The 19,260-nt window shown below is 37.5% G+C and overlaps 1 protein-coding gene across 3 annotated transcripts in view; it reads right to left on the minus strand.

Annotated features, from left to right (window-relative positions):
* NFU1 (NFU1 iron-sulfur cluster scaffold) overlaps nt 1-19,260 on the minus strand; it is a 57,456-nt gene that overhangs the window by 12,187 nt on the left and 26,009 nt on the right. For all 3 annotated transcript variants that reach the window (XM_069068892.1, XM_069068893.1, XM_069068894.1), the window contains 2 exons: nt 12,547-12,613; nt 1,755-1,869 (listed from right to left, as the gene is read on the minus strand). In XM_069068892.1, coding sequence (XP_068924993.1) covers nt 1,755-1,869; nt 12,547-12,613 — 182 coding nt within the window. The remainder of the gene's footprint in view (nt 1-1,754; nt 1,870-12,546; nt 12,614-19,260) is intronic.

Consider the following 19,260-nt stretch of genomic DNA (forward strand, 5'->3'; position numbering starts at 1 on the left):
GTGTGTGTGTGTGTGTGTGTGTGTGTGTGTGTGTGTGTGTGTGTGTGGTGGGATGGGGGAATAGAAGGAAGAGGTCTGTGTCATCAAAGATATAGGAGACTCCTAGTGAGGAAACTGATTTGATCAATTCAGATCTCCATCTGCTCCGAAAAGAAAAGTTGTGTCAAGCCATCTGGAAAACTGAGAAGATAAGTGACCTGCCCAGTGACAGAGACAGTACATGTCAGAGGCAGGACTTGAAGCCAGATCTTCCTGATTCCAAGACTGAAAATTATGGAGAAATAAGGGAATGGTAGAAAGGCTCATCCCCACCCCCCACTTCAGCTTCCCAGTACCCTTAGCTCTGAGCCAGGTCCTGCTTAAGCAACACTTCCTTCCAAAGGGCTTTCCTGATTCCCTCAATGTTTAAGTTCCTTCAGCACTAACATCTTCACTATTCCGAATTTAACATTTGATTCAACAAACATTTATTAGGCACCTCTGGTGGGCACAGCACACATTTTCAACTTCTGTGAACTCAAAGAAATTATCTTTAGTTTTATCCACTGAATTTAAAATACATTTCTTATGCCTTTTGGCTTTATCTGATCGCTTGAAGACTTTTATCTCATTACAAAGCAATTACCTTATTTTGCCACTAGATGACACTAATGCACAAATTCAGGAAAACTTTTAAGTTAGAATACTACCAACCTTGTCCTGTTCAACTCTTTATGACTGCATTTAAGGTTTTCTTAGCAAAAATACTGCAGTGATTTGCCATTTTCTTCTCCAGCTCATTTTATAGATAAGAAGAGTGAGACAAACAGTGACTTGCCCAGGGTCACACAGCTAGTGTCTGAGGCCACGTTTGAACTCAGGTCTTTCTGATTCCATCAGTATTCTAACCAATGTGCAACCTACTTGCCTTTACCAACTTGTACATTTGAGCAAATATATCAATATCAGAACGACAGAGAAACTCAAGGATAAAAGAGGTGAGCCTTAAATTTAAACTAGTAGGTTTGTTCAGGAAATGCATCTTTTCCCCAAAACAGTGAAAGGTAGATCTTTAAAAATACATATCCCAGGGGGCAACTAGGTGATGCAGTGAATAGAGCATCGACCTTGAAGTCAGGAGGACCTGAGTTCGGATCCGGCCTCAGACACTTAACATACAAACTAGCCATGTGACCTTGGGCAAGTCACTTAACCCCAACTGCCCTCCAAAAAAAAAAAGCAAAAGTAAAAAATATAAAAATACATATCCCATCTGATAAAGCATTTCTAGGAGACGCATTTTATAAAAAAAAAAAGGTTCCTCAGGCGAATTAATTTCAAAAGGTTTACGTTTTTATATTCAGAATCATTTGCTGGAATTTCTCTTCATGGATAGCATCAAATCCTTACTGAAAATTTCTTAGGATGAGCAGAATTTTTTTCATTATAAATTCATAGGTAATTAATAGGTAAGCTCTAATTGATAGTTATAAAATATGTAAGTATGATGGTCATTATTCACAGTACACAAGATTCTTTACTTTATAAGACTTTTAAATAGTGAACTCTCCTATTCCTTTAAGGTACATACATTTTCCAGATTGCTGGAGGGTATTAGATACACATGAAATCATTTACAGAGACAAAAATATTACTTAAGTCTCCAATAATTTCTCATTCATTTATTTCTCTGTCAGAAGGAACATCCTTTAAAAAGTCAGTAAGTGTGGAAATACTAGAAAGACAAGAACTACTTTTCCAATATTTCAATTTACCTGCATCTGCAGAAAGTGTTTCTTCATTAACTAGGGGCAAACCAGATGCAAAGAAATCCATTATTGTTGCATAGATATCTGGTTTCAGTAAGTTCCAATCTAAGTCTTCACTTTCCTAAAAAGGTACAAAGAAAAATGTTAACCATATTTCTGCCCAATTATATTCACATGTAACTATTAAAAATTTTTTTAATGATTTATTTCACATGTAACTATTTTTAAAGAATCTTTACAACAATTTCATTCGACAGCTTTCATTCCTGGAGGCTGATCTTTGGTTCTGGGCTCAGGTCTGCAGAGTTCTCTTCTGGTCAGTAGTACAGCCTCAAACCATACCATCCACTACAAAATGGTATGAATTTGACTGGAAAGTTAAAACTGAAGAAGACCAGAAACTCTCAGTTGCCCAACAGTCTTCCAGATTAGTAATGATTGAATCTTTAAATATTCCAGAGTGTGGAAGATTGTACAGGTAGCTGCTGAGTTGTTTTTTTTTGTTTTGTTTTAAGGAGGGGAAGGGAGTGATATATTGAGAAACGACTATAATGGAGAAACAAAAGGCATCCGTAACTTTCATCATCCCAAAGCACAAGTCCTTCAGTTTGGAGCCAGAGCACATCTCTTCCCATGGAATTAGAGTGTAAAGGCCCAACTCTGTGGAAGATGATTCAGATTTAGAGGACTCCCCTGATAAGTTCCATGACAATACAACATTCCAGAGAGCCCATGGTCACTTTCTCCCTGCAAATTCTTGTTGAGTGCCTACCGTAAGCAGTGAGATGCTATGGGGAATACAGAGTAATATTCCTAAAGCATAGGTCTGACTGTATCATTTCCTTCCTCAAAAAGCTCCAGTGGTTCCCAAGGATAAAACAGAAACTGTGTGGCATTTAAATCCTTTCACACATTACTTCCCTTCACAAAATCTACTTTCCAGTCAAAATGACCTACTTGTTTTTCTCTTTATACAACACTCTACCTTCCACTGTCATACCTTTGCACAAGTTGTGCCCCCTGCCTGAAATGCCTTCCTTTCTACCTCACAGAATCTCCAGCTTCCCTCAAAGCTCAGTTCAAATGTCATTTCCTATATGAGGTCCCTCCTGGTCCCCCCAAATATTGTTGCACACCAAATTATTTTGTATTTACCTTGTATGTATCTTGGTATTAACTTGTTGTATGGGTCATTTCCCCTGTGACATATAAGCTTCTTGAGGGCAGAAACTATCTCTTATTATTAATTTATTTTTAGTTTTCAACCCCTAAGTTTTATATTTTCCCCATCTCCTTCCCCTTCCTCCTCCCCAAGACAGCATGCAATCTGATATAGGCTCTACATATACATTCTTATTAAACATAATTGTGAAATTCAGTCACGTTGTATAGAAGAGGCAGAAACTATTTCACTTCTGCTTCTGTAACCCCATGGCCTGCCCTAGCACACTGACTGGCACATAATAAGAGGTTAATAAATGCTTTATGACTATTTGAAGACAAAGTTCTGCCTTCAGGGATCTCACAATCTATAGAAGTTCCTCACTATCCAAGAATTCATAGCATTCATTATCTGAGTAATGATTTTTATTTTGGTCCTGACATATGATTCCACTAATATAGGAAAATCCTATTATTGAAATCTCTCTTCCAATGCAGGTCAGCAACTGATCTGTAACAGAATCTTAGAAAGTTTTCTGGGGCACCAAGAATGTAAGTCTCTTAGCAGTTTGTGTAAAAGGCAGGACTTAAACTCAGGCCTTTCTAATACAAAGGCTGCCTACTACCCAGGCTGCCTCTTATATCCTCTAAGCCCTTGATCATCCCTTCAACTGCCAGAGCCCTTCCTCCCTGACTACCTAGTACTTATTTTGTATTTACTGTGTTTTTATTTATTTTGTATATACTTACAGAAGGAATGCATACTACTTGAGCATAGGGATTCCTTCCTTTTTGTTTTCCCAGCTTTTAGCACAGTGCCTAGCCCACAGTAGGCACTTAATGCTTTCTGATTGTCATTTGTTTGATTAATTATGCCACAATGCTTTCCTACAAGGTCACAGGTTGGATAAGGAAGCAAGATCTCTTATAAACTGACCCCTTATAAAATTAATCTCTACTCAAACATTTCACCTTGTTTAACACAAGCATATATCGCTACCTATCCATCCAATCAACAAACATCTTGATTTTGTGAGTCAGTCTCTAATTGTCTTTGTGGGTCATGCTCCAGAGTGGTAGTAGGTGCTTCAAAAGAGAAGAATAGGGGGCAGCTAGGTGGTGCAGTGAATAGAGCACCGACCCTAGAGTCAGGAGGATCCGAGTTCAAATCCGGCCTCAGAGACTTAACACAAAACTAGCCATGTGACCTTGGGCAAGTCACTTAACCCCAACTGCCCTACCTCCCCCCCTCCAGAAAGCAAAAAAAAAAAAAAATTCAAAAGTGAAGAATATCAAAGAATTATGAAGGGGCCATTGAGAAAACTAATGAAACCTCTGAACATTTGTGCAAATTTGACCATTTTTATTATCCTGCTATGGAAGTCAAATGAGAAATGAAAGAAATAATATTAATATAATTTTGTCACAAAAATTGTCACACCAAATCAACATTTGATTTATTGATTGTTCTAAGAATCAGTACACAGTTAAAATTACCTAAGCTTTGTTAAAGATACACTAAAATTATTTTAATAATTTTTAGTTTCATTTTTCAAGATCAAGTACAAATCAAGTCTTTCCCCCTATTTACTAAGAAACATGGACGTCCATTTTAAGTGAATTTTCTTTTTCTGTTCTTATTAGTATTTCAATTTATTTATTTAATTTTAACTTTCAACATTAATTTCCACAAGATTTTGAGTCACAAATTTTTCTCCCTGTTTTTCCCCTACCTCCCACCCCAAGATAGCGAGCCAACTGAATACCCCCTTCCCCCAATCTGTTCTCTCTTATATCCTCCCCCCATCACCTCCCAACCCCCCAACTTTTAGTAGGGAAAGATGGATTTCTATACCCCAGTGCCTGTATAACTTATTTCCCAGTTGCATGTAAAAAACAAAATTTTTTTAAATATTTGTTTTTAAAATTTTGATTTCCAGATTCTTTCCCTTCTTCCCTCCTCACCCACCCCCACTGGGAAAACAAGCAATTCAATATAGGTTGTATATGTGTAGTGACGTAAAACATTTCCACAGTAGTTATTTTGAGAGAGACTAATTACATTTCCCTCCATCCTATCCTGCTCCCCACTTACTCTATTTTCTCCTTTGATCCTGTCCCTTTTCAAAAACGTTTGCTTCTAACTACCCCTCTCCCTGAATCTGCACTCCCTTCTATCATCCCCCCTCACTTTCCTGCAGGGTAAGATGCCCAAATGAGTGTGTGTTATTCCCTCAAGCCAAATTCAATGAGAGTAAAGTTGACCCATTCCCTTTCACCTTCCTGCTCTTCCCCTCCATTGTAACCGTTTTCTCTGGCCTCTTTTATATGAGATAATTTACCTGGTTCTCTCTCTCCCTTTCTCTTTCTCCCAATATATTCCTCTCTCACTTCTTAATTTTATTTTTTAGATATCATCCATTCGGGACGGCTAGGTGGCGCAGTGAATAGATCACTGGCCCTAGAGTCAGAAGGACCTGAGTTCAAATCCAGTTTCAGACATTTAACACAAAAACTAGCCATGTGACCTTGGGCAAGTCACTTAACCCCAAGTGCCCCTCCAAAAAAAATATATCATCCATTCATATTCAACTCATCCTATGCCCTCTCTATGTATACATGTACACACATATACACACACTCACATATATTTATACACATATACCCTCCTATACACATATATATGTATACATACATATATGTACATATATATTCCCTTCAACTATCCTCACACTGAGAAAAGTCTCATGAGTTACAATGATCGTTTTTCCATGTAGGAATGTAAATAGTTCAACTTTAATAAGTTCCTTATGATTTATTTTTCCCTTTTATCTTCTCATGCTTCTCTTGCTTCTTGTATGTGAAAGTCAAATTTTCTGTTCAGTTCTGGTTTTTTTCATCAAGAATACTTGAAAATTCTCTATTTCACTGAATGACCATACTTTCCCATGAAGCATTATACTCAGTTTTGCTGGGTAGGTGATTCTTAGTTTTAATCCCAGCTCCTTTGACCTCTGGGATATCATATTCCAAGCCCTTAGATCCCTTGATGTAGAAGCTGCTAGATCTTATGTTATCCTGATTATGTTTCCGCAATACTCAAACTGTTTCTTCCTGACTCCTTGCAGCATTTTCTCCTTGACCTGAGAACTCTGGAATTGGGCTATAACATTCCTAGGAGTTTTCTTTTTGGGTTCTTTTTCAAGAAGCAATTGGTAAATTCTTTCAATTTCTATTTTGCCTTCTGGTTCTCGAATATCAGGGCAATTTTACTTGATAATTCCTTGAAAGATGATGTCTAGGCTCTTTTTTTGATCATGGCTTTCAGATAGTCCAATAATTTTAAAATTATCTCTCCTGGATCTATTTTCCAGGTCAGTGGTTTTTCCAATGAGATGTTCCACATTGCCTTCAATTTTTTTATTTGTTTGGATTTGTTTTATAGCATCTTGATTTCTCATAAAATCATTAGCTTCCATTTGCTCCAATGTAATTTTGAAGGAATTATTTTCTTCAGTGAGCTTTTGAAATTCCTTTTCCATCTGACCAATTCGCCTTTTTAAGGGATTCTTCTCCTCATTGACTTTTTGGGCCTCTTTCTGCTATTTGAGTTAGTCTATTTTTTAAGGTGTTTGTTTCTTTAGTATTTTGGGGGGTCTCCTTTACCAGGCTGTTGACTCACTTTTCATGATTTTCTTGCATTATTTTCATTTCTCTTCCCAATTTTTCCTTCAGTTCTCTTACTTGATTTTCAAAATCCTTCCTGAGCTCCTCCATGACCTATGACTAGGTCATATTTTTCTTGGAAGTTTTTGATGCAGGAGTTTTGCTTCATTGTCTTCTTCTGGCTCCTTGTTTTGATGCTTTTTGTCTCCCAAAAAGGATTCTATGGTCTGACTGTGCTGCCACTGCTTGATCATCTTGCCAGCCAATTACCTGACTTTTGAGCTCTTTAGCTCTTTGTCACAGTAGAACTCTGCTTCCAGAGTGGAAAGAGCTGTTGTCCGAGCCACGAAGAGGGTGCCCTCTCTACAGCCACAAGCTCTGCCACACTGGCCACATACCCCAGGAACACCACCCAAGACTATGACCCAGATCCAAGCAGGTCAAAGGAAAAGCAATTACCCTCTGAATGGTTGCTTGGTCCCCCTATGACCTATAGGCCAGGAGCTCCAGAGGCAGCTGTGTAACAGCAGCTGCTGCGCCTCTGCCACCTCTTGCCCCAGGGGCAGGGGCCAGCCAGAGCTCTTCCGTCACCCAGTTCCAACAGAGTTCCCCACTGACCTTTTACTTTCTCTTTGGTGTTTATGGGTTGAGAAGTCTGGAAACCACCACAGCTGCTGGTGATTTACTCTCCTAAAGTCGGCTCCAGCTGGTCTATGCCACTGGTCAGGGCCACCTCAGGTCTGCGTCCCTGTGGCTCATATGGGACTGAGATCAGCTCCTAGCTTGGTGCAATACCCCTTTTCTGTCGGCCTGCCAGGCTGCCTTCAATAGGAGAGTTGTTTCTCTCTGTCACTTTGTAGGTTCTGAAGCTCTAAAATTTGTTTAGAGTCATATTTTACAGTATTGGAGATGACTGGAGTGGGAGCTCAGAAAAGTTCCTGCTTTTATTCCAACATCTTGGTTCTGCCCCTCAAGTGGAATTAATTTAGGTAGATTTTTTTCTGTTTCAATTATGGAAATGACCTCTTTGTAGGTGTAGAGATGAGACATGTAATAAATAATAAAGATCTTGAAGGTTTGCTGAAAAGTACTGTGTACATATATAATCTTATTTTAATCTCATAACAATCCTATAAGTACTACAGGTATTATTGTGATTCTCGGGTCTTACAGGAAAGAAAAATAAAGACTCTGGGAAGGGTATGTGACTTGCCCATAGTCATCGTGTCTATGTAAATGTCAAAGTCAGAAGTAGAACCCAGATCTGATTCCAAATCAGTGTTCTTTCCCTTTTCCTATACGGCTACTCAAAAGTGTTAGAAACAATGGCTGCTATATTTTAGAGAAGGGATTATGTCCAACTGAAGTAATTAGAAAACAGCTTCAGTAAAGAAGTAAGGTTTGAGCTGCTAAAACTCTGATAGGTAGAAATTTTGGAGCAAGGTATTCCAGATCAGGGAGAACAGAAATAAAAACAGAGGTTTAAAAATGTGGTAAGGTCAGATGATGAACAGATTGGGGTGAAAGGTGAATATAGGTGTGTGGTTAGAGATAAGGCTGGCAAGGTATGCTGGAGCTAAATTACTGAATCCCTCACATTCATTGTTTCTTACAGTATAATAGTATTCCACTATATTCATACATAATATTTTTTTAGATTACTCGACCAAAGAGAACTCATTCTGTTTCTGTTTCTTTGCCTCCACCAAAAGTGCTGCGATGAATATTTTGCTATCTATAAAAGTAATCAACTAATTAATTTTTGAAAAAAAAAAACAAAATGCTGGGGACATTACAGTGAAAAGTGGATAAAATAATTAAGATGATGGAGGCAGTGGGGTGAAAGAAAGCACTAAGATGACTAGAACCCTTTAGTCTGAAAAGATGAAGGCTGAAAAGGATATGGTGACAGCTTTTACAATTATGGGGGCATGGAGTTTCAAAAGATCAACTCTTTTGCCAAATATCAGAAACCAGAACTTGGGGATACCATTTGAAGTTTTAAAGAGACAACTTTATAAAAAATAGAGAAAATACTACCGAATACAAATATTTTCAATTTTAGAAATAGCCTATATGTGAAGCCAAGCACGAGTAGCTTTCCAGAGGATGGCTGCTGTGAACAGCTTTTCAAGATTCTGATTACACAGTATAGCAAACACTCTATTTATTCAATAATAAATCAGAACAAAACATTCACAGTAAATCAAGGTACAGCATTCACAATGTTACAACTTATCACAGATAATCAAAATACAGCATTCACAACTCATCACAGAAAATGGCCATATAGTTTTCACCACAGTTGTCACACAGTTTTGAACAAAGAATAATCATTTAGCAATTCAATTATTCAATCATCTCAATCATTCAATTATCCTTAAGGAAGTTTGCCTCCTTAAGGAAGTTTGCCTCTTTAAGGAAGTTTGCCTCCTTAAGGAAGTTTGCCTCCTTAAGGAACGCAAAGTACAATAGTCAAAGTTCTTTACTCATGAGGCACACTAAGTTAACTGAATCAGTCATTTATTCAGTCATCATTCACTATTCAATCATCAGAAAATACACAGGCCCTCCACCCCTAGGTCACTAGTAAATTTACAATTTCTCAGTCAGTACACAGTATCCAAGTAAAATCTTCTTTCAGCTTGACTCAGGGTGGTCTCTCATATTCCCTGGATCCCTTTTCATGGTCCCAGTTCCTACCTGGATTCACCAAACTGTCACCTGGGTTCAAAGACAGACAAGTCCCAGGTCCTTGTCCAGCTCTCTGAGCACTTCCTGTTCCATGCTGAAGCTCACAGTGTCCAGTCCACCTTAAATCCTTCACAGTCTCTGTTCCTGGGAAGTTAAGGCTTAACAAAGCCACAAACAGGTTCATGCAAAGTACCAGCATCACAGTCATGCTTTCTCAGTCTTTGGCAGCTCCAGCTGGCCCTCAGACTCAGCAGCTCCTCAGCAGAAGCTCTAGCTGGTTCCCAGAATCAAAATCACTTCACCCAGGTTCCCAAAATCAAAATCATTCTCTCCAGCCTGGGGGGGCCTTTCCTCTTCAGCTTCCCTAGCAGCAGCAGCTTCTGCCTCCACGAAGCTTGCTCCAAGAACATCTGTCTGACCCGGCAGGGACTTCTCCTTATATACACACACAAAGCATTAGCTCCTTCCTGTTTCAGCCAACCCCTTCCTGTTACATCAGCAACAGGGATTCATACCTTCTTTAATAGAGGCTTGATTAATTACTAAGTGCTAAGTACCTTTCAGCTTAGCAACACAAAAGGAACTTCAAATTTCATTACTATTACAGTATATTGGGGATATGCATAATTGGCCAAGTCAATGTTAAGAGTAGTTGTATTCTTTAAAACGTCCTTTAAGTTCTACCATAATAAAATAACGGAATAGATGAACCATAGATTTTATCTACTTTGGTCATTTTTATATCATGAGGTAGTTCCCACAGCTGCTTGTGAAAACTAAAAAGGGAGGTTCTTTTTTTAAAATTAATTTTTTTGGTTACAGTTTAAGTTCCAAGCTGTCTCCTTCCTTCCCTACCCCACACTATAGAAAAGCCACCATTTGACACAAACACACACACATATCTATATATGTATATGTACATGTATACATATGTGTATATATGTAATGTGTATGTGTGTGTGTGTGTAAAACCATACTATGCATACTTTCATTTTTAGTTTGCTTAGTTTACTTCCAGTTTTCTCTGGAGGTGGGTATCATCTTCTTTCATAGGTCCTTTGTAGCTGATTTAAATATTTGTAATATTCAGACTAGCTTAGCATTCAGTTACTCTTTGAGCAATATTGCTGTTACTGTATACAATGTTCTCTTGGTTCTGCTCATTTCACTCTTCATTATTCGTGCAAGTCTTTCCATGTTTTTCTAAAATCAACCTGCTCATTATTTCCATCACAATCATATATCACAACTTGTTTTGCCATTCCCCAGTTGATGAGCATCCCTTTAATTTCCAGTTCTTTGCCACCACAAGGAATGCTATTACAAATTATTTCAGAACAGATAGGTTCTTCTCCTTTTTCCCTGATCACCTTGGGAAACAGACCTAATAGTGGTATTGGTGGGTCAAAGGGTATACACAGTTTCATAATTCTTTAGGCACAGTTCCAGATTACTCTCCAAAACGGTTGGATTAGTTCACAGTTACATCAACAGTGAATTAGTGTCCCACTTTTCCTACATCTCCTTCAACATTTGTCATCTTCCCCTTCTATAATTTTAGTGAATTTGATAGGTGTAACATGATATCTCAAAGTTGTTTAAATTGGCATTTCTCTCATCAATGATTTACAGCATTTTTCACATAATTATATATAGCTCTGATTTCTTTATCTAGCAGTTTACCTTCTTATATCCTTTGATCATTTACAAATTGGAGAATGACTCATATTCTTATAAATTTAATATTTATTTATATATGTGACATAAGGCCTTGATGTGAGAAACTGTCCATAAAAATTTTCCCCCAATCTTCTGCTTTCCTCATAATCTTTCCTCATAACATTGTTTTTATTTGTACAAAATCTTTTTAATTTAATGTAATCAAAATTATCTATTTTATATCTCACAATGTTCTCTAACTCTTGTTTATTCATGAATTCTTCTATCCATATGTCTGATAGGAAATGTGTTCCATGTTCTTCTAATTTACTTATGACATCTCCCTTTACACATAGGCCATGTATCCATTTTGACCGTATCTTGGTAAATGGTGTAAGAAACAGTCTATAACTAGTTTCTGCCAGCCTACTTTCCAGTTTACCCAACACTTTTTATCAAATAGTGAGTTCTTATTCCTAAATCTAAGATCTTTACATTTGTCAAACACAAGGTTACTGCAATCATTTACTACTGTGTATTGTATGGCTACCCTATTCCACTGATCCATCCTTCTAGTTCTTAGCCAGCACAAGAGAGTTATGATAATTGCCATCTTATAATACAGTTTAAAGATTACCTCTCTGGCTATTCTGATTCCTTCAATTTTCTTATTCTTCCCTTACTGCTATTGCTAGCATTTCTAGTACAATAATGAACATTACAGGCTTCCTTGTTTCATTCTGAACCTTACCAAGAAGGCTTCTTCTAGCTTATCCCGATTACAAATAATACTTGCTGATGGTTTTAGGTAGAAGTTTTTTTTTTTATTATCATTTTAAGGAAAAATCCATTTACAACTACGCTTTCAAGTGTTTTTAGGAGGATTATGTGTTGTATTTTGTTAAAAGCTTTTCCACCATCCAGTGATACGATCATATGATTTCTGTTACTTTTGTTATCAATATCATCAATTATGTAAGTATCATTATTCATATAAAACCATTCCTGTTATAAATCTCACTTGGTCACAACGTATAATCTTTGTGATATATTGTTGTAGTCTCCTAGCTAGTGTTTTATTTAGGATTGTTGTATCCATATTCATTGGCCTATAATTTTCTTTCTCTATTTTTGCTCTTCCTGGTTTAGGTATTAGCACCATATTTGTTTCATAAGAGGAGTTTGGTGGGATTCCTTTTTTGCCTATTATTCCTATTAATTAATTTAATATTGAAATTAGTTGATCTTTAAAGTATTTGATAGAATTCACTTGTAAATCCATCTGGTACTGATGCTTTTTTTCTTAGGAAGCTCATTTATGGCCTATTCAATTTTTTTTTTCTAAAATAGGTTTATTTAGTTATTCTATTTCCTCTTCTGTTAAATCTAGGCAGTTTATGTCTTTGTAAGTATTCTTCCATTTCACTCAACTTGTTAAAATTTATTGGCATATAAAATGAAAGTTCTAATGAAACAGTTTAAATCTCTTATTAAAGATGTTTAATTATAGACTAGGCAGCACTATTAGTAGGAAAGAGTAGAAATTAGATGGGCAGATAATTGTACTTGGAAATGTCTGAAAACATTTCCAGGCCTATTTTAGAATTTTTACCCTTACCTTTGTGACTGTGATGAAATCTGGTCCAAAGAAGACACTTTTCACTCCTTCAATCCTGAATAACTGTCTGAAAAAGGAGGAAAAAAAAGAATTTTTCTCATCACTAAGACTCAAAAAAGGTGCACTGTCTAGAGAGCTAGCTTGGGAGTCAGGAGGACTTGGGTCCAAGTCCCATCTCAGACATATCCTGGCTGTGTGATGCCTCTCAGGGCTCCCAGGCACCCACAAGTCTACACTGCAGAGCTGTTGTCTACCTGTGGTCATAGAGCTCCTCACTGGACACTCACTAATGATGAAATGTTAGATCTGGTCAAAACAAAACAAAGACTAAAGAATCTTGTGAACCATGAATTAAATTAGAAGTCTGACTTCTCTACCCCATCAAAAGACAAGATGAAAGCTGATAGTTTTAAAGTGCTTTCATTTGTCTAAAGTCATATAATCTGAAAGCAATAGTCAGGACCATAATTCCAACCCCTCAACATGGTATATCGCTACTCAAAATTTTCCTCTTTGGGTTAGGGTACCACCATTCTTCTAGCCTCTCAGGTCTGTAACCTTGGAATCATCCTTGACTCTTCCCTTACTCTCATTTTCCATACCTTCCATATCCAGTTGCCAGATCTTATCAATTATTCTGTCTCTAAATCTCTCACATCTATCCCCACCTTAGCACTCACAGGTCACTACTCTAGCTCAGACCATCATCATCCTTCTTTTTTTCTGAACTTAGATAACACCAAATAAAAGGAACATTTCCATATATAAAGCAGAATAGAAAAAAGACTATATATGAAGCCACAAATCTGTATTATGAACAGCTTTTCTCTTTAGAAATACAAATTCAACATGTTATCTTTATAACTATCTGACTTGTCCGTTTTCTGACTTTCATTCTATTCTTTTATGCATTTAAAGTGTTTCAATTACCTTCTTTTGTCCCCCCCCCCATTTTAGACCCCCCTTACCCCTCAACTCTTCTAAGACTTTAAGAAAAATAAAAGCCTTGTATCAGATATGCATAGTCCAGCAAAACAGATACCTACACTGTACGTGCCCAGAAACAGACACCTCAATCAGTACTTTGAATTCATTATGCTTTTATCAGGAGGTAGGCAGTGGGTTTCGTTACCCAGTCCTTGGGAATCACTGCTGCTTACTGCATTAATCAGTGTTCTGAAGTCTTTTGAAGTTGTTTTTATTGGGGCAACTAGGTGGCGCAGTGAATAGAGCATCGACCCTGGAGTCAGGAGGACCTGAATTCAAATTTGACCTCAGACACTTAACACTTACTAGCCGTGTGACTTTGGGCAAGTTACTTAACCCCAACTGCCCCTCCAAAAAAAGCAAAAACCAAAAAAAAAAAAATTGTTATTATTTGGCCCATTGTTGTTAATGTATAAACTGTTCTCCAGGTTCTGCTCGCTATACTTTTGAATCATATATGTCTTCCTTTCTAGCTTTGCATGAAATTGTCCCTTTCATAACTTCTTATGATACAATAATATATTTCATTCATATATCACAATATGCTCAGAAATTTCCTAATTGATATGTACTCCTTAGTTTCGAGTTATTTGCACTACAAAAAGCTACTGTAAATATTTTTGTATATATGGGCCCTTTTCTTTATTTTTTCTCTTTGGGAACATAGGTCTAGTGTTGGTATTACTGAGTCAAGGGATATGGAATGGTGAAGAGTGTGGAAAGATTTTCCTTTAAAGAATAGCTGAAGCAATTAGATATTTATTCTAGAAAAGTTAGAAGTTAAAAAGTTAGGAAACATGATTTCTATCTTCAAATATTTGAAGTACTAACCTTGAGCAAGTTACTTAACCCTGACTGCTTTAAAAAAAAAAATTTGAAGTACTATTACATAAAAAAAAGGATTAGGTTTATTCTGAGTAGCTTCATAGGGCAGAAGAACTATGATGAATGAATAAAATTTATAGGGAGGAAATACAAGGAAAACCTTCCTAAAATTCAGAGTTGGTAAAAGAAAAAGAAAAAAAAAAGAATGGAGGTACTTTGTGAAGCAGTGAATTTCCCACCACAGGAAGTACTGAAGCAGAAACAACCTGTCAGGGGTGTTTTTGAGGAGTTTGTCACACAGGGTAGGAGGTTGTATATGTGATTTCTGTTTCCTTAAAAATCTAAAGGAAAGATTTTCTATGACTCATACCCACTTAAAATAGAGAACCAAATGACTGTCACTGGGAAGAGAGTTAAAATAATTAAAACAAATCAACCCCAGGTGGTTTATATTCAAAGAATCCCAGAATCTGCCTAATAAATTCTTGAATTATGTTGAACAGCATTAAGGAATCACTGATTGAGACATAGCTAGTGGACTATACACTCCTCTCTATCCTCCTGCTCCCCTCCCCCCTTCATGTCCCCTCCCATGTTATAATAAAGTCCCATCAAAAACAAAAACCCCATTGTTTCACCTGTAGATCAAATGTCACCAAGTTCTATCCATAATGTCCCCTGTCTCTTCACTGTTACATCTACCATATTAACACCCTCACTGCTGTCTCCTTATGTACATTTAGAAAAAAGTCTCTTATTGACATCTCTACTGTCACTGTTGCTGTCCTTGGCTGCTGAATTTACTGACTTTTCATATATTCCTGTTGTTTGGGGTGTTGAGGAAGCACATAACTTCAACTCTGGTTTTCTTCCTAAAAATTGTTTCAAACTTTTTTATTATCAAACAATCATCTTTTGTACTATGTGGTTAAGCTCATATTTGTAGGATAGTTAGCCCTGGGCTTAATATTGAACTCCAATGCTCTCTGGAACACATTATTCCATTCCCTCCTCTTTTTTCTAGTGGATGCAGAATATTCTTGCATTATTCAAATATCCTTTCTTTTGTATTTAATTTATTCCTTTCTCTTGATTGCTTTCATTTCCTAGATTCAGAAATTTTGGGAAGTTCTCTTTCATTATTTCCTTCATTATGGTGTTGAGATTCTTTTCTTGTTCTGTCTTCTTCTAAGAGACCTATGATCCTTAGGTTGTCTAAGCATGCTGTTTTTGAGATCCATATGCTTTGCTTGCATAGTAAGCATATTTTTTTGTTTGTTTCTCTTTTTTTAGTTTGTCCTTCACTTCTGTGTATCTGCATTCTCTATTTTGTTTCTTTAGTGAGATTTGCCTTTGTAGATTCAAATTTTTCTGTTCTGTTTATTCATTTTGCTGTGCAAGACAGAAATTTTGCTTTCATGATACTTATTTTTCTTTTAAATCACTAAGGAACAGCATGATGTGGTTCCATGTTCTCAAATTTTTCAGTTCCTCTGTCTCATCAAGTGTTAGAACATTTTACTTCGTTCTATAGTTAAAACTACCTATCAGCTATCATCTTGTCTTTTGCTGTAGGGAAAATTATACTTCTAATTTAATTCGTAGTTCACAAGATTCTTTAGTCTTTGTTTTGTGACTGGATCTAACATTCAATATTTAGAGAGTGTCCAGTGAGGAGCTCTATGACCACAGGTAGACAACAGCTCTGCAGTGTAGACTTGTGGGTGCCTGGGAGCCCTGAGAGGCATCACACAGGCAGGATATGTCTGAGGTGGGACTTGGTTCCAAGTCCTTCTGACTCCCAAACTAGCTCTCTAGCCAGTGCATCTTTTTGAGTCTTACTGATGAGGAAACCTTTCCATTTGTTAGATCTGGAGGCTATTATCTCCTTCTGTGGTTACTGTTTTTCCTGTTGGTTTATCTGTTTAATGTTCAAGATCTTTGAGATTTCCCCCTCCTGAAATCTTTTTGGTACCCTCACTTTTTCCTTTCCCATGCCCTACCCCTTATTTTCCTTTCCTTACTTCCTAAATCCCTCTCCTGTGATTGTGGTTTCCTTGGGGATTGTATCTCAAAGTGTCTCAGCCTCCTTTCACACTGGGCAATTCATGGTTCAGCAGCCTAGCCCTCTGCCCCAGCTGGCTTTTGGGTGGCCTCACTTGGGTGCTATGTTCTTTCCCTCAGGCTTGGTGGAGTGCAACACAGCTCCCTACCTGAACAGTGTCCTATGCTGGTGACCTGTTCCACTCCTTCAGCTCCTTAGTTTTCTGGCATGGCACCAGAAGTTCAAAGCCCACTTTCTCTGGCACCAGCAGAGTCTGCTTTCCCAATCATCAGTAGTTTGGAGCCTGCTTTCTATAGCACCAGCTTTGCAGCCCTGGTGATTCTGCGTTACAGCTCCTAAAAGGATATGGCCAAACTGGCTACTGAGGCCCAAGTAAACTTCCATAGCCTAGAGCCACGGTCTCTATGGTACTGAAAAGAGGGAGGGGGGAACAGGGTTCAGGGCTGGGTTTTGAAGTTAGCCCATATGTCCTTGGATCTTCTAGTTCAGTCTTGCTGCCAGGAGCATGGGATGTGGAGGATGGTCAGTGAGTATCAATCTTTGGGTTTTTTTCTTTCTTTTAAATTTATTTACTTATTTCTAGTTTACAACATTCAGTTCCATAAAAGCTTTTAAGTTCCAAATTTTCTCCCTCTCCCTCCCCAAGTGTTTTCTTTAAACTATCTTTTTTTTTTTAACTTCTTTTAAAAAAAACTATCTTCTAGGCGTCCTAGACCATGAAAACGGCTGAAGGTGTTTTATCTTTGCTGCCAAATTTGTTTTGGAGAGGCCTGGGAGGTCAGGGAGGTCGGAAAAAATGTCTAGTTTCCCATCTTGTTGCTCATATCACCCAAAAGTCCACTAATGGCAAAGTGAGGAAAAGATGAATGGTGCCCAAAAGGTTAGGAGCTGAGTCACACAGAACCTTGGGGAAATAATTTCAGAATAGACTGCAAACACTTGACAATGGCAAGAGATAACTTCTCCATTAGAAATGATGCTAATGTTAATTTTTCTAGTCAGAATCAAGGAATAAGTTACCTTGGACAGATCAAAGGAAAGAGGACACTTTACAAACACAAGAATTAAAAAGCAAAACAAACCCCACACAGTTGAGGCAGAAGCCAAAGAAGTGCAAATACCCAGACACAGAGAAAACTGAGGTAATACAGCCACAGAAGAGAACCTAACTTATTCCTGCTATGGAAAACTATTGGACAAATACATGAAGACTATTTTTACTTTGAAATGACCCATGTTCAAGCTAGTAGAGGTTCTGTACTCTTATAACAGAGAGAAGACAATGTTGTATAATACTGCATAACCTACTTTTATGAATAAAATCTGATGTCTATAATAGTTTTAGTCTATGAATAGCATGATATAAAGTAAAGAGAACTTCATTAAAAAAAAAATGGCCCCAAAAGAAAAGGTCCCTTTCTAGAGATAAAAGAAGAGTTCTATTGACTATTGGGGGTGTGTGTGAGGCCTTTGTATTTTGTATTTTCTGTCAGTCTACCCCATATTTGATGTATTGTTAGGCCAAGTATTTAGTTGGGTCCTTTCATTTTTTTCTGTAAAGACCTAGATATAAATAAAATTTAGGTGCTCTCAAAGGAAATCCTAGGTGGGGGCACATTTGTCACAACTACTCTAAGACAGAACACGTTCCATATAAATCCATAGCTGAATCTTATGGTCTCACGTGTGCCATACCTTATGATTTAGCAGTCTTTTACTAGAACCTCAAAAAACTTTTGCTTCAAATATGTTATATGAAATCTTATTTTATAACTTCTTATCATTAATATTTCTGCTGACATTGCTGGAAAGTGGCAGGAGGGGACAAGGATGGGTCCTTGTTCTGTCCCCATATGTTGTTCTTCTCACCATACATGACCCAATCATGGCTAGGGTTCCTGCTTTGTGATGGTCTTAATGATTAAGGCAATGTGGTACAATGGAAAGAATAATAGCTATTGGATGGGAAGGCATTAACAGCTAGAAAGGACCAGGAAAGATCTCCTGCAGATGATGGAACTTTAGCTGAATCCTGGAGGCTACAGTGAGGGTAAATAGCGTATGGGGAATGAAGCACATATAAAATGCAAGGAGATTGTGATTAGGTAAAGCAGAAAACAGTTTCAAGTTGAACAAGTTAAAATAAATCAATACTGAAAAAGAAAGTGAAGCCAGCAAAGCCAGAGAAGCAGTGATGGCCTGGGATAGAATTGAATGGTGGAAGGATTGGAGGTGGGAAAGACTGAAAGTGGTGAGACCAGAAAGAAGTCTGTTACAATAGCACATGTGAGTAGTTAACAACAGCCAAACCAAGTTGATGGCAATAGGAAAAAAAAATGTAGGTGATGTATTGAGAGATATTTCATAGACAGAACTGACAGCATCTCATACATAATTGACTGAATGAGAGGTGAGAGAAAAGAAATAGTCAAAGATAATCTAAAAGTGACCAGTATGAGAGACCGAGTGAATAGTAGTGACAAAGACAGAAACAATGAAATCAGAAGAGGGAAAGATAAAGAACTAGGTTCTGGACATGTTAATAAGCTAGACATCTGGGGCAGTTAGGTGGCACTGGCCCTGGAGTCAGGAAAACCTGAGTTTAAATCGGGCCTCAGACACTTAACACTTACTAGGCGTGTGACCTTAGGCAAGTCACTTAACCCCAACTGCCCTGCCTTCCCTCCTCCAAAAAGCAAAAAACAACAATAAAAAAAATAAATTAGACTTGTTAGTATTATACCCAAATGAAGATTGACTGAAGTCAGTTGCAGATGTGAGGTCAGAGTTCAGATGACAAAGCAAGAGCAGATACACAGAAATAAGAATTATCTCCA

Source organism: Petaurus breviceps, unplaced genomic scaffold (assembly GCF_028583685.1).
Source record: "Petaurus breviceps papuanus isolate PSGF00001 unplaced genomic scaffold, PetGlider_PUasm1.0 90775, whole genome shotgun sequence".
Taxonomy (NCBI): Eukaryota; Metazoa; Chordata; class Mammalia; order Diprotodontia; family Petauridae; genus Petaurus; species Petaurus breviceps.